General features: G+C 41.7%; 1 protein-coding gene across 1 annotated transcript; it reads right to left on the bottom strand.

Moving 5' to 3' along the window:
* Positions 1-1,474: 1,474 nt before the first annotated feature.
* Positions 1,475-27,011, bottom strand: LOC122119592 (vomeronasal type-2 receptor 116-like). The gene is made up of 9 exons (XM_042693605.1): positions 26,945-27,011; positions 15,020-15,090; positions 14,540-14,661; positions 12,788-12,982; positions 9,179-9,467; positions 7,992-8,801; positions 5,565-5,792; positions 4,450-4,573; positions 1,475-2,394 (listed from the first exon to the last, which is right to left on the bottom strand). Exons 1-9 carry the CDS (start codon positions 27,009-27,011, stop codon positions 1,475-1,477), a joined length of 2,826 nt encoding a protein of 941 aa, XP_042549539.1.

Raw genomic sequence — 27,011 nt, 5'->3', positions numbered from 1 at the left:
CAGGAACAGGTTGATATCATGTGGCAGTTGGCTCAGCTGGGATGTATTCAAAAATATGAAGGGCTTTGTATCACTGCTATTCAGTACTATAACTATACTCAGGCAGCAAATTTGTCTAAACAACTGTCAAGTTATCTTTTAGGCAACTGGACGGGAGAATTCGACCAATTGATGTTGCAGCTACGATCGGCCATTGTCGTGGTAAACTCCACCCGGATGGATGATGCCCTGTTACAAGATGTTTCCTCCTGGATTTTGACAGCTGTGGATCATTTGAAGGAGTGGGCGGGATTAGGCTCCCTTATCGGTATCCTGGCATTGGTGATCTTGCTGTGCCTGTGGTGCATATGCCGGATTAGGAGCTCGCAGCGCAGGAGTATGGCTATGGTGGTCCAGGCTTTCACTGCCATTGAGGCCGGACAGTCCCCCCACGCGTGGCTTGCCACGTTAACGGAATAGCACAGGGTGTAAGGCAAACGCACTGCACTTGGGCAAACGCACTGCACATGGGAATCATTTCCTGGCGTGAGCCCAAGAAGAGCATGTTGGGTTGCAAGTGGGTTGATGCCCAAGGTCCCACCTCTGCAAAAAAGGCATCGGACGGGCCTGGTCGTCACTGGGGAAGGTGCCCCTCAGGCGAAGACCAGTGCAAGGTCCTTTCATTAATGTTTTAGACAGAGGCCCAACCTCTACTCTTACCTGTCGCTTAATAAAACAAAAAGGGGGAGCTGTGGAGAGCTGCGGGAGCCGACCAAAGATGGCGCGGCCGCATGGCACGGCCAAGCCAAAGATGGCGCTGGCTTCCGCCTTCCGCCTTCCCGATGGCGAGTGCTCTCTGTGAAAAACAACTCCTTATATGGCTATGGCTTGGCTGCTGGCTTGCTTCCGTGTTTGCGACCCTATTGGTATATGCCACGTGGCACCTCGGGATTGGCCATCCAGGAGGCTTATAACCGGAGTGCGGGTGCGGGGAGAGAGAGAAGCTAATAATCAAGGTTCCTGAATAAACTGCTTTGAGAAGAATCCCGGGTCGTGTCTTCCTTGCTGGTCGAGGTGGACGCGACACAGAAATATACAGTTAGGTCAGAGAATGGACTTGAGTTACCATAATGAAAACATGGAAATGTTCAACTTCCTATACTAGTAGCTTAGCAATATAGTGATATTCAAGCAGTGATATATTATAGGTAGAAAGAATAATTGAGACAGGAAAGAGAAAGGAAAAAGCACAGTAGATAATGTACTCATTAGGAAGTATGATAGTATAAAGGACAGATTACTCTGGAGGAATCACAAAATATCCGTTAGAATGCAAATGTAGGAGGACTTGTTGGGAATGTGCTATGTCTCTAACATAACCAGAGAAATGAATAAGAGAAACTTGTTTGTTCAAAGAAGTCCTCACATTAAACTAAGATGTGATACAGATTGCTCTCAGAGCTTCTAAACATTCTAGGCAACATCTATGTTTATCTTAAAATTTGTTTCTTCCAGAACCTGATCTCTCCCTGAACCTGGAGAAAGAATTTCTCTCAGGTCTTATCAGGATGATGTAGCACTTGGGGGCAAAGATGCAACCTAGGAGACCTGCACTGGAGGCCAAAATGGAGAAGACCTCCATGGCCACCATGGCCTTCCCCTTGGTGCTGTGGTAGACAGGCAGGAAGGTGAGCCACACACTGCAGAACACCAGCATGCTGAAGGTCAGGAACTTGGCCTCATTAAAGGTGTCAGGCAGGTTTCTGGCCAGAAAAGCCACGGTGAAGCTGGCCAGGGCCAGAGAGCCAAGGTATCCCAGGACACAGTAGAAGGCAGTGAGGGAGCCCATGTTGCATAAGATGATGATGTACCCATGTTCAGATTGTGCATCTTTGTCCACAAAGGGAGGAGCGATTTGCAGCCAGAGGCCACAGAGGGTCACCTGGATGAGAGTGCAGATGGGGATGAGGAGGTTAGGAAGCCAGAACAGCAGCCACTGTCGCGTGCTTCTCCCTGGAGCAGTGAGTGAGAAGGCCAGAACTACAGTGATGGTCTTGGCCAGGACCGTGGAGACAGCCACAGTGAAGACCACTGCGAATATGGTGTGCTGCAGGATGCAGGAGGCTGTGTGGGGACGGCCAAGGAAGAGTAAGGAGCAGAGGAAGCAGCAGATGAGGGAGATGAGCAGGATGTAGCTGAGGGCCCAGTTATTGGCCTTGACAATGGGGGTGTCTTGGTGCTTGATAAACACCCCAAGAACAGCTGCTGTGAGTGCAGAGCAGCAAAGAGCTGTGCAAGCCAGAGCCATACCCAAGGGGTCTTCATAAGCCAGGAAGCCCTCAGTTTTCATCAGGCAGTGATTTCTCTGCATGTTGGCAAACTGATGATCTGCACACCTGACACACTGCTCCATGTCTGGTGAGGTGTGAGAATCACTATTAGTTTGTGGTCAGTATTTGTCTTTCTTCTCAACCCCCTTCATTCAAATAGCTAGCTCATTTTCCCTGATTCACCAGTTGACCTGTATTGACTTCAATATCAATAGAGTAACTCTCTATATCAAAATGCTTTAGCATCTAATCTCTTTCTCACATTTATTCTTCTTTCCCTCCTCTCTTTCCGTTTTTATGTTTTTCTTTTTTCTTTTCTTTTCTTTCCTTCCTTCCTTCCTTCCTTTCTTTCTCTCTTTCTTCCTCTCCTTCCTTCCTCCTTCCTTCCCTCCTTCCTATCCTCTCTCCCTCCGTCCCTCCCGCCCTCCTTCACTTCTTCCTTCTCTAGTTCCTTCCTTCCTTACATCTGTCTATCTTTCGTCCAGTGCTTGAACTTTGGCCATGGGATGTTTTCCAGAGTATTCATGCTCAAAACTACCACTCTACCACTTGAGCCACAGCTCCAATTACAGCTTTTTGGGTGCTTATTGGTGACAAAGAATCTTACTGAGTTTCCTGTACATCATTACATTGAAGCTCCATCTTCAAATCTCAACTGCCTGAATCACTTGGATTACAGGTGTAATATATAATTACCAGCATTATGTGCTGCATTCTTGACAGGTCATATCACTCTGGCTCTCTGCTACTCATTCAAGACATAATGGAGAATAGAGAATCAGCCCAACCACTTCACTTTGTACAAGAGGGTCTAATCCAAACCTCAATCTCCTCATTACACCAAACACAAACTTCTTGAGCATTTGCTCTGTGTCAAGAACAGTGCTCCTCCACTGATATGATATGGTCTGGGAAAGATCAGCTGGAGGAGGGAGAAGAGAAATGAAATGGAGATGATAAACTACTTCTGAATCTTTTATATTTGAAGAACTGCTAGTCAGCCTAGCGCCAGTGTCAGACATGGAGTGACCATAACAAAGCCCCTTGTATTATTAGTGCATGCTAAATAGAAAATAAAATTTAATTAGAAATGAGCAGCAATAGGCACTTAGAAATGAAAGGCTGTGTTACATCCACAATTCCATGATGATTTGCATATCATTTCATAGATCAACAACTGGTCCTTGATATTTTCTTTTTTTCAGTGTTTAGCTCTTATTTTCTCCATTTCTCCCTTGTTTATTAAATATGTTTTTATTGTAAAGATACTGTACAAAGTGGTTACAGTTATATGATTAAGGTAATGAGTACTTTTCCTATCGAGCATTGTTCTCCCTTTTTTGTTTTTCTATTGTAAAAATACTGTACAGAGTAGTTACAGTTACATGAGTAAGGTAAAGTGTACATTTCTTATCTAGCATTGTTGCCTCCTCCTTTGTTTTTCCCTTACCATCCCCTCCTTGTCCACCTCCCCAAGAACTCCCCCGACAATGCCAAAGTTGTAAAGTTCTTTTTCAATATAGTGTCTTGTACATCTACTGGTTAAAATGGGTCAAGCTGTATCCATATTTAAGCAGTTTGTTTTTTCCTTGCCCTCCCCAAATTAGGAAAATATATATACAACATTCAGGGCACCAGAATCCAATACATTGAAAACAGTGGTTTAACAATGGGGGTGGAACATACCAAAGAAACAAAAAATCACATGGTCATTATAAATACATTAAAAAAGAAAGAAAAAACCACTAGTGTTCCTATCTTGGTGTTCATTTCGCTTAACATCAACTTATATGGTCATAAGTACATAACTTTCGACCTTGTCTGCTTCCCCTAGACATATATTAGTTATTACAAATAATGGAAACCATGGGTTCTTTAAATAGAAAAAATGCGATTGAGGAGAGGGGAATATGGGTATTCTCAAGATGAAGCCTGTAATAGATTAGAAAATACAATCAGAGACATAATGGAGGTGCAGTGGGTGTTTCTTCTAAGGAGAAGTATGGTTAACGGTAGCCCTGGAACTCTGCATGAGGGTGCATGTGTGTTTCTGCCATGTTACTGTAGATCACTCCACTGGCTTGCATGGACTGAAGATTAGGAAGGACAGATGGGGAATTTCTCTAACTAACAGACTCACCTGTCACATTAGAAATCTCATTCTCTGGGCAAGGAGTGCAATCAAAACAACAGGTAGCATTTCCCTCCAGAGAGGTCTTTCTGAATCCAGGACCACAGCTCTCACTGCACACAGACTGAGGAGTCTGAGAATATTCAGATGAAAGTTAGTGACCATTTATCCTTTTACCTGACATCTGAGATACTCCAGTGATTTAGGGGAAATGATCATCAAAACACATAATATTTATATGCATACAGAAAATGAATTTACTGAATCTTCTTACAGTTTCATCTGACATGAGCTGAAGAACATGTGGGGCCTGAACACCCAGCACTCATACTATCGGGAAGTCATGGAGCCTTGAAGTGTTGGAGTTAATTCTAGGAAATTAGGAAATGGAAGTTAATCCTGCATCCTATTCTTGAATTCAGGTGATCTGTTTACAGATGAATAAGAGCATGAGAAGAAAATCACTCAGGGAAATTTCAAACCCACGCTCTAAAGCATGGCTAATTGCTTTGGAGGTGCTGCTGTACCCAGGGCCATTCACATCTCTCTTGGCTTCCTAACTGTCATGAAGTGGGTGAATTTTTCTGGCAGATGCTCCTTTCATTACATCCTGTCTCACTAGACTAAGAAGCAACAATCTATCCAACCATGGTCTGAAATCTCCAGGCAAAAGCAAAGCAAGCCCTTCTGCCTTCTCATTTGATTCCCTCAGATATTTTGTCACAGTGCTGGAATGATGATTCACAGGGGTCATTTCACTTTTATGATATTCACTATGCAAACATAGAACAACATATTGGTCCTGATATGTTCCCCTGTTCCCTCCATGAATCTGTTAGTAAGAAACTTCCAGAAACAGAAAGTTTTGAAATGTACACCACTGAGCCATAGTTTCATTGAAGAAACTTTAAAAGAGGATAGCCTTATTGCTCATTTATATATAGATCATGCCATTATGGTTAGAAACGACTGACCCTGGGGGAGAAATAAGGATGTGGTGACATTGCCTACAAGCATTGTGATCATAACCTGACTTAGGGAATTGTAAGCTCTTCCTACAACTACTTTCTAATAACAATACATTTTTTTTAAAGGAGAGAGTACCAAAAGTAGATATGACCCACCTTGGTAATTCCTATGGGCCACTCTATCAGATTTTCAAACAAAATCAGTTGTTGATCATGTGGCCTAGATGGAGAAAACTTGCCAACTTTCACCTTTTGTCCCAGACCTTCTGGAAAATTCCAAAAGCTCTTAATGTCATACTCTGCCTCCAATTTCCTTTCCTCATTCAAAACCACTTGATCTCCAACAGGATTGGTAAATTGGATCTTCTTCAAAAAGGGATGCAGCTAAAAGGGACACATTACAGTATGGTGAAGTGCTTCCCAGTGTTATCACAGAACCCCAGAACAATGTATTACTCTTCATTCCCTTCCCCTTATTCACACACCACAGGAATCCAACCAACTGTATCAAATGCAGGCCCACAGCAGACTAAAGTGTTACCAAGTTCTAAAACCTGAGTATCCAGTATGGGATGCAGAAACTCAATTTCAAGGGAATGAAACTGCAGCCATAACTAACCAAATAATGAATTATCATATGATAGACCTCAACGGACTCTCTAAATTGCATTCCAATCACTTATTTTGTGATTCTGATAAGAGAATCAGTCTGAAATATGGGTAAATAATAAACTAAGTAGTATCATAGAATATTTGTGACAACTATGAAAGATTACCTTAATCAAGACTTAGTTCACTGCATGTGCGTGTATATGTGTGTGTGTGTGTGTGTGTGTGTGTGTCTGTGTCTGTGTGTCTGTGTGTGTCTGTGTCTATGTGTGTATGCCTTCCCTGTGGTGGGACCTCACAGCTTAGGCACTCAACTCTTTTTTTTTTTCTGTTCTTTCCAAAGTAATCATTCTGTCCATTGAGCCACAGCTCTCCCTCTGTCTTTTTGGTAGTTAATTGTAGTCATGAGTGAGCCACAGGTGTGAGCCGCTTGTGTCTCGGCAATATTAGGTTTCCAAGAACCTATCACCGTTAGAGAAGATCTTCACTAGCCATACAATGGACAAGTATATCTAAAATATACTTGGAACTCAAAAATTAAATACCTCAACAACAAATCCTCAAAGAAACAACTGCCCAATAAATAAGTGGGCTAAAGATTTAAAGAGAAGCTTCTCTGAAGAGGAAAGAAGGATGGCCAATAGACACACGAAGAAATGCTCACCTCCCTATCACTAAAATAAATGTAAATCAAAACAACGTTGAGATACCACTTCACTCCAGTTAAAATGGCTAAAATAAAGAACTCTAATAACAACAGATGCTGGAGGCGATGTGGACAGTAGGGAACCTTACTGTATTGTTGGTGGGAGTGCAAACATGTTTAACCACTTTGGAAAGTAGAATGGAGGTTCCTCAAAAGACTCTACATAGATCTCCCCTATGACCCAGCAATCCCACTTTTGGGCATTAACCCAAATGTTTACAAACAAGATCACTCTAAAGCTACTAGCATGACTATGTTTATTGCAGCATTATTTACTATAGCTAAGATGTGGAACCAACCCAGATGCCCCTCAGTAGATGAATGGATCAAGAAAATGTGTTATATATACAAAACGGAACTCTATGCCTCCATCAGAAAGAATGACATTGCCCAATTTGTTAGGAAATGGAAAGGCTTGGTAAAAATTATATTAAGTGAAATAAGCCAGGCCCAAAGATACATGGGTTCCATGGTTTCCCTAATTAGCAATACCTAATATATGTATGAGTCAAGCAGAAAAGGTCAGATAAGGTGATGTTAGGGAAATGAACACTAAGATATGTATTCAAACGTTTTTTTCTTTCATGTGATTGTTTCTATCACATTTTTAAGATTATTTCTTTGTTGCTTTGTATGTCCCTCCCCCACAGTATAACCCCTGCTTTCACTGTATTTGATGTTAGTATATTTTTTGGAGAGGAAGGGGAAAAACAATCGTTTAAATAGGGATACAGGTGGACCCATTGCAACAATGAGATGTACAAGTCGTTATGTCGAAAACGAACTTCACAGCTTTGGTTTGGGGGCGGGAAGGATAGGATAGGGAAGACAGGGGGGTGGTCGATGGGAAGGGATGGGAAGGGGAAACAAAGGAGGAGGCTACAATGATTGGTAATAAATGTACTCATTATCTTGCCCATGTTATTGTAACCCCTCTGTACAGTATTTTCACAATAAAAAAAACTAGTCACCCTTCGTCGGTTATTATAAAAAGGTGAAAGGAGAATTTGAATATATCCTATTGAAAAGGGGATGGCTTTTTCCACACATAGTGAGGATGGGGACAGAAGACACAGCACTTCCTTGTCATGGATGCAGTGTTCTTCAAGAATATTGTCTTCACAGCTCTACTGTCACTTCATGGAGAGCACAACAGACTTTCTTGTATTTGCCAAAATTGTGCCAGACAACCTAGTAGCATCTGCTATGAAAGCTTATATAGAAGTTCTGCATGCCTAGAGTAGGTCACCTAAAAGCAAAGCCATTACCTGTGAAGACAGAAATGCTGTGAGTTGCCCATTGTGCACTCTTGGCTCTTCCATGAAATGAAGAAGCATCTGGTGGAGGGCATGAGCCACAGCATACACAGCATTGTAGATGTTGTAACTCTCATCTGACATGGTCATGTCAAAAATGTGCCTCAGCAACCAATGCAGTGTGGCATTGTATGAACAGTGCCCCAAGTCTCTGCAGTCAGACTTAATCAGTAGGCTATAAACAGACTGAATCCATGACCTGGGAAGGGAGTTATTTGCTGAGTTCTTGGAGAAGGCCTCTGTCAGAATAAAATTGGTGAACTCAGCAGTGTTTCTATGATGGTGAGAGAAGATAAGAGGTGCATGGAAAGAGTCAATCAGAAAATGCCTTTTAGCAATAGTCACATCATCATAGGGTGAGTTCATGACCCAGACTTTGCCTGTAATTACAAAGTGCCTAAATTTAAGAATGAAGCCCAGTAGAAATTTGCTGTCCGCATAAATGATAATCACATTGGTTGATAAGTCCATTAGCTGGCGCTGCATCGATAGATCATTTGAGTAATCTGAAAGGACACTGTAAGTGATCATGTTCTCAAAGGCAAAGCAGACTCTACTCTTGCCCATCTCTTCTCTCAATTCTGAGAGGAACCACACATTATAGTTTTCTTCAGCGATGAATAGTCCCACCCAGTTCCAGCTGAAATGAAGCATCAAGGAGACCATGGCCAGGGCTAGACCTGAGTCCTTGGCAGCCATCTGATAGACAGTCCCAAACTTTCCATGGTCACTCAGGAGAGGATCAAAAGCCCCAAAGGTGAACTACAGGGAACAAATGGAAACAGCATCAGGAAGAGGATGGTCATAGGCAAATCTCAGTCCTGATGTGAAAGACACAACTGGTAGTACAGTGGTGGGAAAAAAGCTTGCTTTTCCCATTTGCAGGTCATCTCCCATGTTCTGAACTCTTTGTAGACATGTACATATAAGGCTCAGAACTTTGGGTCATCCTTTCCTCTCTTAACAACCCTCCTTTTATTTGCAGCAATGAAAACGTGTATGTCCCACCCACTTTTGGAGGCTTCTCCCTGTGAGATTATGCATTTGGAAGGGTTTGTGATACCACTTCCTCTTCAGCCTGTTGAGGACAGAGTCACTGTGGATATGGCTTCACATCTGCCCACCCCTCCCAGCCTCACCTGTGGAAGTTTGTAGAGGTCTAGCAGTGTCCATATTGGGAAGAATGTGCTTGAGATACCTGTGAGTGCCGCTATAGCTTTGCTGTCTCTTCTGCAGGTGTAATTAGGGATGTTTTTATTCCTCCCAGACAGCCAGGTGAGTGGATCCTCTAACAGATCAGTACCTGAGTAATGTACAGTATAGATCTCAAACCCCAGAGTCATGTTGGGTAGCAGATGGGGATTCTTGTTGATCTCTTCCACAGCCAGCAGCAGGGTGAGAAGCAATTGGTATTTCTTTAAGTTGATCCTGCACAGAAATCACAAAATTTGGGTAGGTATACAAGTATTACAAATGATTAACTGCAAATCTCATGACTTTGTTGAATCAAATGTTGATTTCTACACACAGTAATATGTATAGATCCAACGGGATGGCATTCTAATTTGGAGTCTAAGAAAAGTTCTTAGAATTCGGAGAGTTCCTGAACAGGTCTTGATCAGCATACATGAGATGACTATTCTTTTGAGATTGTAGAAGAGAGAGGGAGGGGGGAAGGAGCAAGCTGGCTTTTCCTCTCTGCCCTGTATGGATATGTGAAAAACACTGCTGTCTGCTGTGACATAGGAGCAGGCCCAGCTCACATGCCAAATCATTTAGTACCTTAAATTAGCTGTGCATATGGAAAAACTCTTAAGAAATACAATTCCAATTGGGAGTAGATTGTTCACCTGAGTTCAAGCAGTATGAGCAGAGAGGCAGGGCCTGCTGTGTTAGGAGTAAATAGGAAAGCAGGCTGCTTTGTTTCTGTGCTCGCTTGCCACATATTTGCCAATGGTGCATCCTTCTGCAAAGAAGTGAATCTTGCCTTGTGAGGAAAGTAAAGAAATCACAGAAGTACAATTAATGGCATGTGATAGAGGCACATTAAGCTGACTCAGAGAATGTCATCATTCAAGGGTATTCCCCAGAAGCAGAGCAGGATGGCAGCCTAGAAAGCTAGAACGGAAAGATTGCCTCACTCTACAAAGAACAGATGAGAGTCAGGGAGTGTGGACTGGAGGATACTTCTCTAGTCAAACAAACAACAGCAAAGGATGTGTGAGAAAAGGGGGAAGACACCATCTCCCTGTTCCTCCCCATTACCAGCCTTAGTTGCTCATTATTTGTAGAAACCCTCTGACATTGCAGGGAGGGAGAGAATTAAAGTTAAATCTCAGCACCATCCCCATACACTCAGACCAGTGGTGGGCAAGTGCTTATAGTCTCTACTTTTGGGTACAGACCTTAAATTGTGCCTCTGGAACTAGTTTAGGACAGAGAAGGAAGACACTGCCACAACCTCCCTCCTCCAATCTTGTGAACGACAACAGGTATGGGTACAACCTCCTAGTGACCAGGGCAGAAGATTGGGTCAGAGTTTTTCTTAGAACTCTTTGTCAGGCCTGTCATGAATGACCAATAATCCAGAATAAACTGGAGGTACTCTTTGGTGCTAGCACCACAGCTTCCATTAGAATCTTTCAGGAGGTTTTGGAAGGTCGCTGAGGCAGAACCAAATGCCTTCTGCATCAGTTTCCACCATGGGTGGAGTAGGCTGACATCTGTCTTCCTACTTAACCTGGTGAAGGCACTGTGGCTATGTGACTCTTTTGTCATCTGGCTCAGTCCAGTCTCGTTGCACAGTGAATAATTTCAGGGAACACTGACCTAGAAGGACAGTGCTCAAGATGGCACCAGGCAGAAACTGAAGTCGCTCTAGGAATCCAGTGTGCATTTGTCTATAGCCGCATAAGCTAGAGTGTAGCTGAAGGGTAGCCACATGACAGTTTGGGCTTTGGGGATGCTAGATAGCCTGTGTAGATGGTGCTGTTCACCAAGATGGTCCTGTGGCTTGCTTTTTTTGTTGTTGTTGTTGGTTGTGGGGTTTGAACTCTCGGCCTGGTGTCTGACTTCAGCTTAAGACTAGCTCTCTAGCACTTGAGGCACAGCGCCTCAAGTGGCTTTCTTTTGTTTTACTGGAGATAAAAGTCTCACAGACTTTTCTGCCTGGGCTGGCATTGAACCCCTGTCCTCAGTTCTCAGCCTCCTAAGTAGCTAGAATTCTAGGCATCAGCCACCTATGCCCAGCTGTGGCTTCCTTTACAAAACTTACCATGCTGCTGTAGCATTGCATGGTTTTCCATCCCAATTATAATAGGTAAGACAGGGAAGTAAGATGGTGATATTGTCCTACAGCTTAGTGTGGGCTAGGTAATAGCATTAGAACTGTGCCATGACCTTATAGCGAGGACAGCCTCTGGCAGACTCTGTAATCACTCAAAACCTGAGAGAGTCATCTACCACCAGACAATCTGAATTCTATATTAGCTATCACTAATTGTGTGTGGTTGTGGGCATCTTGGCTCATGAGTACACCTCTACCACATTCAACCTGAGTCAATCTTAGTTCTCACCCAGCACTGTATTGGTCTTGATAGCAGTGGACTGAGGATGCTGTACTCAGGCAGGATAGACTAAGGAAAATGAGGCCTGGTTAATGCAAGCTCAAAGCTTGTCCATCTACTTCCCTTAATATTAAGGGAATGAAGTCATTTAGGGGAAAATAGAGAAGAATAGATTAGTAAAAAATGAGGTATGGGAAACTCACAGCAAACAGAGAGCTATTCATCCATCTACATAACTTAAGATTAAGGGACCAAAGTCATTGAGCACAAAAAGAAGCTGGATAAAGTAAGGAAAAAAATGAGTCCTAGAGAAGGCAACTCAACACATGTGATTTAGAAACAGGGCCACCATCTTTACTTTAAAGAGAGGCAACAGGTTGCATTGCTTCCTGAAAGATGCATTTCTCATCATATGAATTAGCAGTTGTCTTGTAGGGCAAATGCCTTCCCCCCAAGATGCTTCCCCAAAACTTAAGCAACATCCTACCCCAAATATAGACAACAGCACACCTTCCTTCCCTCAAGGATAATTATCTGTAAAGAATGGCCAAAACATACAGAAACTCAGAAAGTGAAACACTAGGTGTGATTAGAGCAAAGATGACAAACCTATGTTTGTGTAACTTTTAAGTCAGACCTCCTGCATTTACCATCTGAATACCTATGGCAGCCCAAGAGCTGTGTGTCTCTCCTCAGAGTGTGTCTTTGCCTTTCTGTTTCCTGTTTGTCTACCTACTTGTTTGTTTGCTGCCTTACTCAAGAAAGCTCTGCCACATTTTCTTCCTGTTGTGACTTGTCTAGAATTTCTTCTACTGCAATCAAAGTCCAGGATCCCAAGTGCCTACTTTTAGAGGGAAACTTCATTAACCATTAACTGTCATCTGTTTTGGTGATCCTGCTGTTTGGTATTCCAGGTGTAGTAGAGTTCTGGTGGCCACAGATGTGTCTAACGCCTGTTCCAGCACACAGATCTTGCTATTGTAAGGCAGAATCCATGCACAAGGCCATTCCCTGTGGATGAGGCATATGGGCCCCCTGTGCACCCAGAAGAAGGCATATTTGGACCCATGACTCATTGGGGTTCTCGTGAGGTTGTTACAACCACAGACTATTTGTCACTAAAATTGCCTTTGGTTTTCTCTGGTACTGAAGTGGTTTATTGCCTCACAGCTGACTTCTCACAGGTCCTTGGCTCCCACTAGTGTTGACATTGTGGAAGTCACTACAGACTCAGGAACACTGACGCCGGCCTGGAATTTCTGGAAAGACAGGCACAAAGCCAGACCAGTCAGACTGTTATAATTTGGAGACATTTCAAAGGCCAGATGGTATAACATGCCAATATGAATCAAGAATGTTCCAGAATGATGAATTCTCCTAGCATTCAATATAATCATTTTAGGGAAATTCTCATAGAGAGAATCTCAACTCTCATGGATGTTTGCTGATGTCATTGTGTACAATGTAACTGAGGCTTGACATTTAGAATGTCAGTAATACTAAACATGAATTGGGAACTGGTGGCTCAGACCTGCAATTATAACTACTAAGGAGGATGATATAGGAGAATTATGTTTTGTAGTCACTTTGGGCAGTAATGTCTGTGACAAATTTTATGTGCAAGCAACTCCATGGAAACTGGTGCAGAGCTGTAGGTCAAGTGGTAGAGTGCAAGTCATAGCAGAAAAAATGCTAAGGGACAGCCATCAGGACTTGAGATGATGCATGAGTACCAGAGTGTATGTGAACTTGCACACACAGACACACAGACACACAGACACACAGACACAGACACACACACACACACACACACACACACACACACACACACACACAGCTCAATTAGAGAATAGACAGAGAAGAGGATAGCTGTGACATCTCCCTCCTCACATGGGTTACCTTTCTAATGCTGGGTTTACACATGAGCCCCATCTTTCTCACTCACCTCCTCACCACATTAATTTGGATTCAATATCTCTCATAAATCTCTCATGGAATAAAGTATTCCTCTCCTGAACAAACCCCATACAGGGTGTTTCCACACAACTTGTCTGAGAAGATTCATCCATGACTTCCCTAGTTTACAGAGAATTCTATAGATCTGACAGTAGTGAGCTTACCTGGGTCAAATGCATGAATGAAAGTGTGTACAAAACATATGAAAAAGCCAGGTACCTTTGCTCATGCCTGTCATCCTATCTACTCAGGAGGCTGAGATCTGAGGATCAGGGTTCAAAGCCAGCCAGGGCAGAAGAGTCCATGAGACTCTTATCTGCAATAAACCACTAGAAAATTGGAAATGGCACTGTGACACCAGCAATCGTGCACTTGTCTTAAGCTGAATAGCACAGGGACAGCATCCAAGCCTAGAGTTCAAGACCCATTACTGACAATATATATGAAAAAAAAAACATTCAAATCTAGTTTAGGAAGTAATGAGCAGGGAAAAATAAATAAGTCTAGAAACATGTTAGAGAACAAGGAATGGAAACAGAGTTTCTGGGAATGACATAGGAGACAGGCCAAGACATGGATAGCAGGACAGAAGCTTACTTACATTAGTTAAGGGGAAAAAATCAAATCTGTCATGCATCTCTTATTACTGATCTGTCCAGCAGCTCCCCATTCCCACAGCTTTGCTGACATGAAATAACCCCAGAAGTAGAAAGTGCATGTCTATCCTAAGAAACATTGCCCTGAAGGCGGTCCAAACATTGGTCCTGTTTTGAAAAGTATAAAGAACAGAATGGATTGAAGATTCCCTGGTCTTTGCCCTATGGATGGGGACATTGCACTTTAGTGTCTTTGTATGCACTCTTGGTCACCCCAGTGACCCTGAGTAACAGTGATGAGTGGAGGAGTCACAGTGATGGTGGGGTGGTCGGACATCTCTGGAAGGGGAGTGGAATGGAAGACAGACAGAAAACTCTGTACCCTTGGAAGAAAGAAAAATATTCATCGGAAACACCTGAAATGAAGTAGAGCTGTTGTAGTGAGGGCAGTGTAGAAGATGCAGAGCACATCAGTGATTGTGTCCAAACTTTCCCCACCTCTGACTGTAACACAAAGAGAAAATTCAAAATTTAAGAAAATCCAAGAAATCACTTACTGAATATTCTGTTGCTGCAGGGTAGGGTCATCCAAGCCTTGAACGACCAATTCCCAAGAATAGAGGGAGTAAAATCCAGCAATGACCACATCTCCCCTGCTGCATGCCACAGATTTCTCTGTGCAAATGCGTCTGCCATCTTCAGAGAAAGTGATCAGGAGAGGATGCTGGAGGAGAAGCAGTGTCAGAGCCACAGGGAACATTGCTGCTGCTTTGACATGGAGCTGTGATTCTGTATGCAGACTGTGCCTGCAGCGTCAGGGTGGTGTCTAAATGGATCTTCAGTTTTTGTGGCTTCTTGTTACCTGGAAGGCCTCCACTGTCCTAGAGGAATACAGAGCCCGTTCTGCCCTCTGGCTCTGCATCTGGGGCCCAGCTTCAAGGTCAAAACAGAAGTTAGAAAACATGTGAACAATCTTCCTCTCCACATCGTCAAGACCATGATTTCATCCAAGACTCTAGATAATGAAACTCCAGGGATGGATTCCTCTCTTGTTGAGTTGTTCACAAACTTGTGTGAAAGCAAAACGTTGAAAAGAAAAAAAAGCACAACCAATCAAGGGTCACTAGGTATGATGGGAATTGATGACAGCAGTGGATGCCATGTGAAGATCAAATGATCATAAAGCACCATGGCCAGCAAAGGCCCAGTCAGAGTTATTGGAGCACTGTCAAAGATGATAATTGGGAGGCTCAAAACCTAGGGAAAAGGGAGACACAGAAGTTTGGTGAAATGACCCATTAGGTTTCTATACCAACTGCACATGCACCAGAATCCAGAAGAGCTTAATGTATTTATTTACTGCTGCTGGTGTTACCAACAGTGTCCTGGAATTCTACCATTACAGACCAGCACTTCAAGGTCAATGCACATATCCAATAAGAAATTTGTGCTGTGAACCTTGAACTTCTTCAGTGCTTGCATGTTGTTGACCATCATTCTGTACCTATCAATATATTGGCAGTCCATTGTTAGAGAGAGATGTTCTATGATCTATGACTTTCTGGGAATGTAGCAGGCCTGCATACTTAGGATCCTGGTAGCTGTGGGTGTATGGATGGGTCTTGCTCTGCTGTGTCCACATCATGTCCTGAGTGCTCCGGGAATTCTTGTTCCCACTTGGACAGCTGTGTGGTGCCAGCACCCAGGTCCAGAGTTCAAGACCCGAGACTGACAAAAAAATAACAGCATCAATGATATTATTCAGAACTTCCTATTTTTGTCAAGCTATGATCTCTGTCTTCTGTGTTGTTATTTCTATTTCATATCCTTCATCTTTCTGTACTTCACAGTGAATTTCCAGCTTGGCCACCTAAAGAAATGAAAATGAGCTGATGTTCTTATGGGTTTTGTTTATTTGGTGCTGGTTCTGATAATTGAAGCCAGGGTCTGGGTGTTGTTTCTGAGCATTGTTTTTGTGTAAAGTGAGTGCTCTGCCACTTGAACCACCTATACATTCTGACTTTTGTTGGTTTACTGGAGATAAAAGACTCATGAACTTTCCTTCCCAGGATGGCTTGGAACCATCATCCTCACATATCAGCTCTCTGAGGAGCTAAGCTTACAGGCCTAAGGCACTGGTACTCAGCTAAGTGTGAGCAATTTTAATGTAACTTGTGACTGTTTAAACACAAACTGTTACAACTGTGTTTGCATTGGGCTCGCTGCTCAGGGCAAAAGACATGAGATCAGAATCATTCTGGTACGTTGTCCTCTTTGACAAAGTAAACATTCATTTTATTTTGCTGAGAATCCAGGAACAGGTGCCTTATATCTTAGACTTTTTCCTTAGAAATGACTTTATACTAACTTCCTTTACTATTGGAGTATGATGAATGTATAAGGGCAACTACCTATTCATTATTAGCCCCAAATTGTAAGTTTATACTCAATAAAGGGCAAAAAGTTATTGGATTTGAAGTTTCCTTTTCTCTAGTGGGTAACTGATCAGAGACTTCATAAAGTTTGATGTAGACATTTGATATGTCAGTCTAACACCCATTCACTTTATTTATTTAGGCTGTTTTGGTTCTCCTTGAAGCTTTATTGTAGTAAAATTCATCAACTCCCCTGTGTTGAATACATAGTTGTCCAACAATAGCAGCCATTACATAAGTACCTACAGAACAGTGAGCACTCTTTTCTTTGAGTCATTGTAAATGGAATAATCTGTTGGGCTTCCAGACATTTCTATCTTTGTGCAGATACTTTTCTGTTTTTCAGGAATGGCCCAGCAGAATTAGAGACAACACTGTGTGTGTTTCTGTCATGCATGTGTGGGTGACATCACTCCACTGAGCCACAGCTACAGCATTGAATGATGTCAAGATCTCTGCACTCAGAGATATGGGCCTGCTTGTCCGTTAGACTCCTGACTGTATAACACAGTGGTGGCCTGACAATACTCCCACTTCAGGCTCCTCAACACTTTTGATGTCTTAAGGGACTCTTCTGAATCATTCTTGTTCTCATAGAATTGTAAAGAACACTGAAAGACATGGAGTCTGGCGTATCAAATGTTTTTGTCCTCTCTTTCGGGATCTTTTTCTCTTCTTATAAGTGATTCCATTTCTCTATCCCGAACAGTACATTAAAAAAAGGAGAGAATGAAGATGTATAAATGACCCACCTTGGTAATTCCCATGGGTCACTCTATCAGATTTTCAAACAAAATCAGTTGTTCGCCATGTGGCCTAGTTGGAGAAATCTGGTGAACTTTCACCCTTTGTCCCAGACTTTCTGGAAAATTCTAAAAGCTCATAATGTCATACTCTGCCTCCAATTTCCTTTCTTCATTCAAAACCACTTGGTGTCCAACAGGATTGGTAAATTAGATCTTCTTCAAAAAGGGATGCAGCTAAAAGGGACACATTACAGTATGGTGAAGTGCTTCCCAGAGTTATCACAGAATCCCAGAACAATGGATACACAGAGATTATCCTTCATTCCCACCACATGATTCACACACACCACAGGAATCCAATCAACTCTATCAAATGCAGGTATACGGTGGAATAACTTGTTAAGAAGTTTCTAAAACCTGGTTATCCAAAATGGAATGGAGATACTCAATTTCAAGGGACTGAAACCCCAGCCACATCCAACCAAATATCATTATTTGGTTAGAATTTATATTAGAATTCATTTCTAATATGACAGACTTCTATCACCTCTTTATAATGAATTCTTATCACTTGTTTTATGATTGTGATCAGAGAGTCAGTCTGAAAAATAGATAAACAATAAACTAAGTAAATTATAAAATATTTATGACAACTATGAAAGATTAAAGAAGACTTAGTTCATTGTGTGTGTGTGTGTGTGTGTGTGTGTGTGTGTGTGTGTGTGTGTGTGCCTACCTTGTGCCTCAACCACAGGGCTAAGGCACTCAACTTAAGGTGTTTTTCTTTTTCTTTCAAAATAAGCATTCTATCCATTGAGCCACAATTCCACCTCTTTCTATTTGGTTTTTAATTGTAGTCAGGAGTAAACCACAGGTGTGAGCAACTTGTGTCCAGACAATCTTAGCTTTTCAAGAACCAGTCTCCCTTGATCAGTTATTTTAAAAAGGTACAAGGAGTATTTGGATATATGCTATTGAAAGGGGATAGTTATTCCCCACAGAATGAGGATTGAGACAGAAGACACAGCATTTCCTTGTCACGGATGCAGCGATCTTCAAACCATTGTCTTCATAGTTCTACAGTCATTTCATGGTCAGCACTATAGGCCCAGTGTCTCTGGTATTTTCCAAAATGGAGCCAGATGACCTAGTGCTATCTGCGATGAAACCTTCAATAGAAAGTCTACATGCCTAGAGCAGATCACCCAAAAGCAATGCCATTACCTGTGAAGAGAGAAATGCCCTTGTTTGTGCATTGTCCACTCATGGCTCTTCCATGTGATGAAGAAATATGTGGTGGAGGGCATGGGCCATGGCATACATAGCATTATAGATATTGTAACTCTCATCTGACATGGTTATGTCAAAAATATGCCTCAGAAATAAATGAAATGTAGCATTGTATGAACAGTGCCCCAAGTCTCTGCAGTCAGACTTAATCAGTAGGCTATAAACAGACTGAATCCATGACGAGGAAGGGAAATTATCTCCTGAGTTCTTGCACAAGGTCTCTGTCAGAATAAAATTGGTGAACCCAGAGGAGTTTCTAGGATGGTGAAAGAAGATGAGAGGAGCATGGAAAGAATTAGATTTGCATATGAAGAAACTCTCAAGAAATACAATTCAGTTTGAGAGCAGATTGTCCACCTGAGTTCAACCAATATCAGCAGAGATGCAGGGCCTGCTGTGTTAGGAGTAAATAGGAAAGCAGGCTGCCTTGTGTCTGTGTTCAATTGCCACACTTTTGCCAATGAGGTACGCATCTGCAAAGAAGTAAATCTTCCCTTTTGAGGAAAGTAAAGAAAACAAAGAAGAGCTGGGAAGGTGGCTCACGGTAGAGTGCTTGCCTTGTATGTGGTCCTGGGCTCAACTCTTCAGCACACATAAGCAGAAAAAGATGGAATTGGTGCTGTGGCTCAAGTGGTAGAGTGCTATCCTTGAGCTGAAGAGCTGAGGGACAGCAACCAGGCCCAGAGTTCAGGCCCCACAACTGGCAAATAAGGAAAACAAAGAAATACAATTCATGTCATGTAGTAGAGGCACACTAAGCTGACTCAGAGAATGTCATCATTCAAGAGGATTCCCCAGAAGCAGAGCAAGATGGCAGCTGACAACAAGAGAATATAAAGATTGCACCACCCAACAAAGAACATATGAGAGTCAAGTGGTGTGGACCAGAGAGTACTTCTCTAGTAGAACAAAACAACAGGAAAGGATGTATGAGAAAAGGTGGAAGAAGTTATCACCATGTCCTCCCCATCAACAGCATTAGTAGCTCATTATGGACAGAAACCCTCCAACATTGTAGGGAGGGAGAGAATTAAAGTTCAATCTCAGCACCATCCCTGTATCCTGGGACTAGTGCTGGGGAAGTGGTTGTAGTCTCTACCCTTGTGTCCAGACTTTTAGATTGTGCCTCTGGAACTGGTTTAGAACAGAGAAGGAAGACACTGCCACAACTTCCTTCCTCCAATCTTGTGAACAACAGCAGGTATGGGATACAACCTCCTAGTGAAGAGGGCATAAGAGTGGGTCAGGGTTTTTCTTAGAACCCTGTGTCAGGCATGTCATGTTTGGACCGAATAATCCAGAATAAACTAGAGGCATTGTTTGGTCATGGCACCCCAGCTTCCATTGGAATCTTTCAGGAGGTGTTGGAAGGTCCCTGAGGCAGAACCAAATGCCATCTGCATCAGTTTCCACCATGGGTGGAGTAGGCTGACACCTGCCTTCATGCTTAGCCTTGTAAAACCACTATTTCTGTGTGACTCTGTTAACACCTGGCTCAGTTCCAATCTTGTTGGGCAGTGAATCATCTCAGGCACCATTGCCCTAGAAGGACTGTGCTCAAGATGGAATCAGGATGAAACTTAGGTTGCTCTAGGAATCCAGTGTGCATTGGTCTACAACAGCACAAGCTAGAGTGAGGCCTCAGTGTATCCACATGACTGTTTGGGCTTTCTGGATGGGATATTAAGCCTGAGTGCATGGCAGTATTCACTAAAGTGGTCCTGTGGCTTTTTTGTTGTTGGTTGTGGGGCTTGAACTCTAGGCCTGGGATCTGACCCTGAATCCTTCAGGTCTAGGCTAGCTCTTTTACACTTGAGCCACACAGTTCCACCACCAGTTTTCTTATGTTTTTGTGGAGATAAAAGTCTCTCAGCCTTTTCTGTCTGGACTGGCTTTCAACCCTAATCCTCCAATCTCCGCCTTCTAAGTAGCTAGGATTACAGGTGTCTGCCACCGGTGCAAAGATTGTGACTTACCTGACAAAACTTTCCATGCTGTTGTAACACATCCATGTTCTCCATCCCACTTGTCATGGGTAGGACAGGGAAGCAAGATGGTGATATTGTCCCACAGTTTAGTGTGCCCCAGGAGATAGCACCAGACTTGTGCCATGACCTCATAGCAAGGACAGCCTCTGGCAGAGCTCTGTAATCATCTCAGAACCTGGGAAAGTCATCTACCACCAGAGAATCGGAGTTCTACTCTAGCTATCACTAATTGCATATGGTTGGGGCAATCTTGGCCCATGAGCCCACCTCTACCACATACAACCTGGGAATATCTTAGGGCTCACCCAGGGCTGTCCGGTCTTTTTTTTATTGTGAAAATACTGTACAGAGGGGTTACAATTACATGGGCAAGATAATGAGTACAATTCTTATCACCCCCTGACCTCTCCCCACCAAAGTTGTAGTTTGTTTTTGACATAATGACTTGTACATCTAATTGTTGCAATTGGTCCACCTGTATCCCTAGTTAAACGATTTGTTTTTCCCCCTTCCCCTCCACAAATTATATGGACATCAAATACAGTGAAAGCAGGGGTTATACTGTGCGGGAGGGACATACAAAGCAACAAAGAAATAATCTTATAAATGTATTAGAAACAATCGCATGAAAGAAAAAAACATTTGAATACATATCTTAGGGTTCATTTCCCCGACATCAACTTATCTGACCTTTTCTGCTTGACTCAGACATATACTAGTTATTGTAAATAAGGGAAACCATGGGACATAGGTTTGTTTGGACCTGGCTTACTTCAATTAATATAATTTTTTCCAAGCCTTTCCATTTCCTAACAAATGGGCAATGTCATTCTTTCTGGTGGATGCATAGAATTCCATTGTGTATATATACCACATTTTCTTGATCCATTCATCTACTGAAGGGCATCTGGGTTGGTTCCATATCTTAGCTATGATAAATAATGCTGCAATAAACAGAGTCGTGCTGGTTGCTTTAGTGTGGTCTTGTTTGTGAACATTTGGGTAAATGCCTAAAAGTGGGATTGCTGGGTCATAGGGGAGCTCTATGTGGAGTCTTTTGAGGAACCTCCATACTGCTTTCCAAAGTGGTTGAACAAGCTTACACTCCCACCAACAATGCAGTAAGGTTCCCTTCTGTCCACATCCCCTCCAGCATCTGTTGTTATTAGAGTTCTTGATTGTAGCCATTCTAACTGGGGTGAGGTGGGATCTTAATGTTGTTTTGATTTGCATTTCTTTTATGGCTAATGAGGTTGAGCATTTCTTCATGAGTCTATTGGCCATTCTTCTTTTCTATTCAGAGGAGTTTCTCTTTAAGTCTTTAGCCCACTTTTTTTACTGGACAGTTGTTTGTTTGAGGATTTGTTGTTGGAGGATTTAGTTTTTTGAATTCCAAGTATATTTTAGATATGGGACCCTTGTCAGTTGTATGGCTAGTGAAGAGCTTCTCCCAATCCATGGGCATTCTATTGATCTTGTTAGCTATATCCTTTGCCATGCAGAACCTCTGCAACTTCATGCAATCCCATTTATCCAACCTTTCTTTGATTTGTTGTGTTTCTGGGTCTCTATTAAGAAAATTTCGTTTGGCCAAGATTTTGTGGAGAAGTTTTGCATCGATGTTCATCAAAGAAATGCTTCTATATTCTCTTTTTTTGATGAGTCCCTGCCTGGTTTTGAGGGTTATGATGGCTTCATAGAATGAGTTCGGTAGTGAACTTTCTCTTTCAATTTAATTGACCAGTTGAAGGAGTATTGGTGTGAGTTCTGCTTTGAAATCCTTGTATAATTCTGCTGTAAATTTTCCGGTCCTGGGTTTTTCTTTGATGGGAGGTCTCTTGTTGCTCTTTCTATTTCAAGGCTTGATTTGTGTCTTTTTAGTTGGTTTAACTCATGCTGGTTTGGTTTTGGGCATATCGTTTTTTGCTAGGAAATTGTCCATTTCTTCCAGATTCTCAAACTTATTATCATAAAGGTTTGAGAAATATTCCATTACAATGTTCTGAATCTTGGTGGTTTCTGTGGTGATGCTTTCATTCTCATCTCTGAGTTTGTTTATGTGGGTGTGTTCTTTTTCTGATAAGATTTCTCAGGGTCTGTCAATTTTTTAACTTTTTTGAGGAACCAACTCATTGTTTTGTTGATTTTTTCTATGTTTTTTTTTTGGATTCTAATTAGTTTAATTTGATTTAATTTTAATTATTTCTTCCTGTCTACTGGATTGGGGTTTATCTTGCTGCTCTTTTTCAAGGAAGTTAAGATCTCTCATTAAATTGTTGGTTTCAGATGTCTCCAATTTGTTGATGTAGGAACTCAGAGCTATAAACTTGCCTATGAGTGCTGCTTTTGCTGTGTCCAGAGTAGTTGGTAATTTGTGGGTTCATTTTTGTTGAATATCATGAACATTTGAATTTCCTTTCTAATCTATTCCATGATCCAATGGTGATTCAACAGTGTGTTGTTCAGCCTCGATGTGTTATAGGACCTTCTTTGGTGGCTTTTAGTGTTGACTTGTAATTTTAATTCCCTTGTCTGAGAGCATGCAGGCCATAACTTCAATGTTTCTGAATTTGGATCAGTTTGCTTTTTGACCTAAAATGTAGTGTATTTTGAAAAATGTTCTGTGTGTTGCTGAGAAGAACGTTTAATCTGATGCTGCAGGGTGAAATATTCGTAGATATCTGTTAAATCTAGTTGATCTATGCAGCTGTTTAGATTTGCAGTTTCACTTTTGAGTTTTTGCTGAGTTGATCTAACTAGTGAGGAAAGTGGTGTGTTAAAGACCTCAACACTTAATGCCTTTGGATCTATGTGAGATTTGAGGGAAGGAAGTGTTTCTTGGATAAATTAGGGTGCTCTATTGTTTGGTGAATAGATATTTAGAATTGTGATATCTTCCTGAAGGAGAGATCCCTTAATTAGTATGTAGTGATCTACTTTTTCTCTTCTCACTAATTTAATTTGAAGTCTATTTTATGTGATATTAGGATTGCAACTCCCGCATGTGTATGGAGTCCTTTGCTTGGTAGATTTTATTCCAGCCTTTCACTTTCATAATATGTTTGTTTTAATCGGGAAGGTGTGACACCTGAAAGCAGTATAGAGAAGGATCTTGCTTTTTAATCCAAGTCGGCAGTCTATGTTGCTTAATTGTAGAGTTAAGTCTGTTAATGGTGAGAGTTAGGACTGAGAACTGTTTGGTAGTTCCTGCCATGTTATCCACCTTCTTAGGTGCTGTGACAACTTGGTTCTTCACATGGTTCTTGGATTCTCAGTTTGGGTGAAGTTTCTTGGCCTTTATTGTGGTCTTGTTGGTTTTCTATATGTAGGACATCTTTAAGTATCTTTTGTAGAGCTGGTTTGGTGAGGATCTGTTGTTTGAGTTTTTCTTTGCTATGGAAGGTTTTTATTTGACCTTCATTATGAAGGAGAGTTTAGCTGGGTACGGTATTCTTGGTTGATAGTTGTTTGTCTCTAGGTTGTGGTATACATCATTCTAGCCTCTTCTTGCTTTAATTGTCTCTGCTGAGAAATCTGAGGTGATTCAAATTGGTTTCCCTTTGTTTGTGATTGATCTATTCACCTTGACAGCTTTAAGAATCCTTTCCTTGAGCTGAATTGATCCTGTGCAGATTATAATGTGATGGTGGGATGTCCTGTTCAAGTCTCCTGTATTTGGGGATCTAAAAGCTTCTTGCATCTGAACAGGCCTACCTTTTTGTGTATTTGTGAAGTTCCCTGATGGGATACTGTTAAATAAATTTCCTAGACCATTAACTTCTGTCTCTAGTTGCTCCTCTACATCTATTATTCTCAGATTAAGACTTCCGATGGTGTCTACCAAATACTGAATCGATGTATCACATTTCTTGGATTTGTCTTGGATAATTGTATGCTCTCTCTCTATAATATCTTGGCTGTCTCCAATCTCTGAGATTCCATCTTCTGTATGGTCTAACCTACTGTCAAGACTTTCTACTTTTTATTTATTTCATTCCTTCTAATGGTTTGGCTTTGATGGCTTCAAATTCCTTGTTGGAGCTTTGTTTTAGATATTGTATGAACTTCTTTACTTCCTTAATTTGGTGTTCAGTGTTTATTCTCAAATCACTTAGTTGATTGTTTATGGTTTCCTTAGACTCCCATTCCTTCTGTCCAGCTCCCATTGAGCGTTCCCTTTGTGGTCTGTCTGGATTCCTTCAGCTGTCTGTTTATGGATTCCAATATACCTCTATTGATCTTTATCCATTCTTATCCTGCTCACACAATTCCTGTCTTACTCTTTGATTAGCTTCCTCATGCTCATAAGATTCGTGTATTTTTCTTTGACTGTTCTCAGCCTGCTCATGCAATTCCTGTCTTTCTCTTTGGTTGTTCTCAACCTGCCATGCAATTCCTGTAGTAATCTTTGATTAGCTTCCTCATGCTCATGAAATTCCTGTATGAAATTTTGGTTAACCTGATCATGCTCGTGAAGTTCCCATATTAATCTTTGGTTGCCCTCATCTTGCTTCCTATCATGGTCACACTGAATCCTCTACACATTTCATACCTTTCATTCACCATGTTTACCAGTAGTGTTTGTAGAGCTTTTTGGGAACTCTCTTCTGGATTTTTCATTAAATGTACTGTCACCTCATTATCATGAGTGGGAGTTGAGATACCCGGACTTGCCATTTTTCTTGTCTTTCTCCGGCTTGTTCTGTCCATTTGGTAGGAAAGTAACACCAATTTTGTGCTAGAACACTATTTTAAGGCAAGCATCAACCAGAGTCCTGTAGTTTCACATTAAAATGGCTGCAGATAAAATCTAGTTCAACAGATACAATCTATTCATCATCAAACAACAATGGAATAATGGGCTAAGGATATCAAAGAAGGATTCAGATGACCAGAACTTAATAGGTTTAGGGAGAATTGTGAGGAAAAATAGGATTAGAGGAATGTGGTGAGGTAAAAGGAAAGAGTGAATTTAACCAAATCCTAATCTCAGAGAGGGAATGGATAGGACTTAATGAAATGAAAGAGATAAAAAAAAAAACAAGAAATAAGAAAAACAAACATTTAAATTTAAAAATTTAAATACTTAAAATTATGGAAGAATAAAGAAATGATAATGGTGAAGAAAGGGATAGGATGAGAGAAGGAGAGAGATAAGAAGGAAAAATGAAAAAATAAAAAATTTTAAAAATGGAATACCTAAAAATTATATTATTATAAAGAAATAATACTAGTATTAAAGAAGTTAAGCCTATGATGTTGTGAATTAAGTAATAAATTCCTGGATTAAATACGTACACAATGAGGGAAACGGTGTAAGAACCAATGACGGGTATATATTTGGGGATCAGCAGAATAGCAATTAAACACTCAAAAAAAGAAAGAATAAAGGACTAAATGGCTAAAAGAGATTTCACACACACACACCTGAAATAAAAATTATGAAAGAAAAAAATGATAAAAAACATTTTTTTCAAAAATTTATAAATTAAGTAGAAAAAAGAGTTCTTTGATTTTTTTTTGGTGGAGGGAGATCTTTTATTTCCCCCCTGTCTGTAACCAGTCTCTTGGTGGAATCTCTGGTCTGCTTGTGGTGCTTTGTTTTCCTATGGCTTGATTGGTTTCTTAAGTTTGTTAGAGCAAGCAGAAAGAAGGTGTGCCTGTCCCAGGACTTTGTCATTCTCCTCCCATTCTAGTTGAGTGGGAGGGAGTTCTGCTTTGAGTATCAGAAAAGCTGGAGATGTCTGTTTCCTCTAACTTGGAGTTGCTGTGCTGAGGCTAGGTTCTGGGTAGGATTGAGGCCTATCAGCAATCAGTAGCTTTTCTCTGAGGGGCTAGCTCCTAAGACACACATAGAGCCCAGCCTGGAGCCATTCTCAAGGTTTATGTTTACTGAGTTTCAATTCTTTGTGTTTTACACCTTCTACTGTGTAGGCTGCAGTTTGAGGGGCGGCCTCTGCCTCTGTTTACCCAGTGAAGGAAGTCACTCTTCCCGAAGTGTAGCTTCCTCTCTCTGAGTGGAGCTGAACCTGGCAAGTCAGGTCAGGTTCTTGTGACTTGTTGAATGGCTCCTATGGTTTTCTTTTAAGGCCTGCGTTGGAGCTAGCTGCTCTGGCAGGGCAGTTGTCATTAAAAAAGATGCAGATATTCTCCAGTGGTGGGGGAGGGCCTAACTTCCCACTGATGCTCCATGAGAAGGATTGAGGTTATCTTGCTTCTACTCATGCCAGACTCCGTTCCTGGGCTGTCCCTGGTCTGCGAATAGCATGATGAACATTTCTGCTCCTTGTCAGTGCTTGCTGCTGGTGAATAGAAGCTGTTCACACACCGTGTCTGGCGCCTTTGTCCTGGATCGTCTCTGTTGATATGGTGGCAGTGGTAACTGCCGCCGTCAT

This window comes from Dipodomys spectabilis, unplaced genomic scaffold (genome assembly GCF_019054845.1).
Source record: "Dipodomys spectabilis isolate Male_0828 unplaced genomic scaffold, ASM1905484v1 ptg000173l, whole genome shotgun sequence".
Lineage (NCBI taxonomy): Eukaryota > Metazoa > Chordata > Mammalia > Rodentia > Heteromyidae > Dipodomys > Dipodomys spectabilis.
The sequence above is the reverse complement of the archived record's forward strand: the minus strand, read 5'-3'. Positions and strand labels throughout refer to the sequence as shown.

Coding starts and splice junctions, on each gene's coding strand:
- LOC122119592 (XM_042693605.1), bottom strand. CDS start 27,011: ATGACGGCGGCAGTTACCACTGCCACCATATCAACAGAGACGATCCAG. Junction 14,662..15,019: donor GGACAGTGGAGGCCTTCCAG/GTAACAAGAAGC, acceptor TTTGTGTTACAG/TCAGAGGTGGGGAAAGTTTG. Junction 9,468..12,787: donor CTAGTGGGAGCCAAGGACCT/GTGAGAAGTCAG, acceptor ATTTCTGTGCAG/GATCAACTTAAAGAAATACC.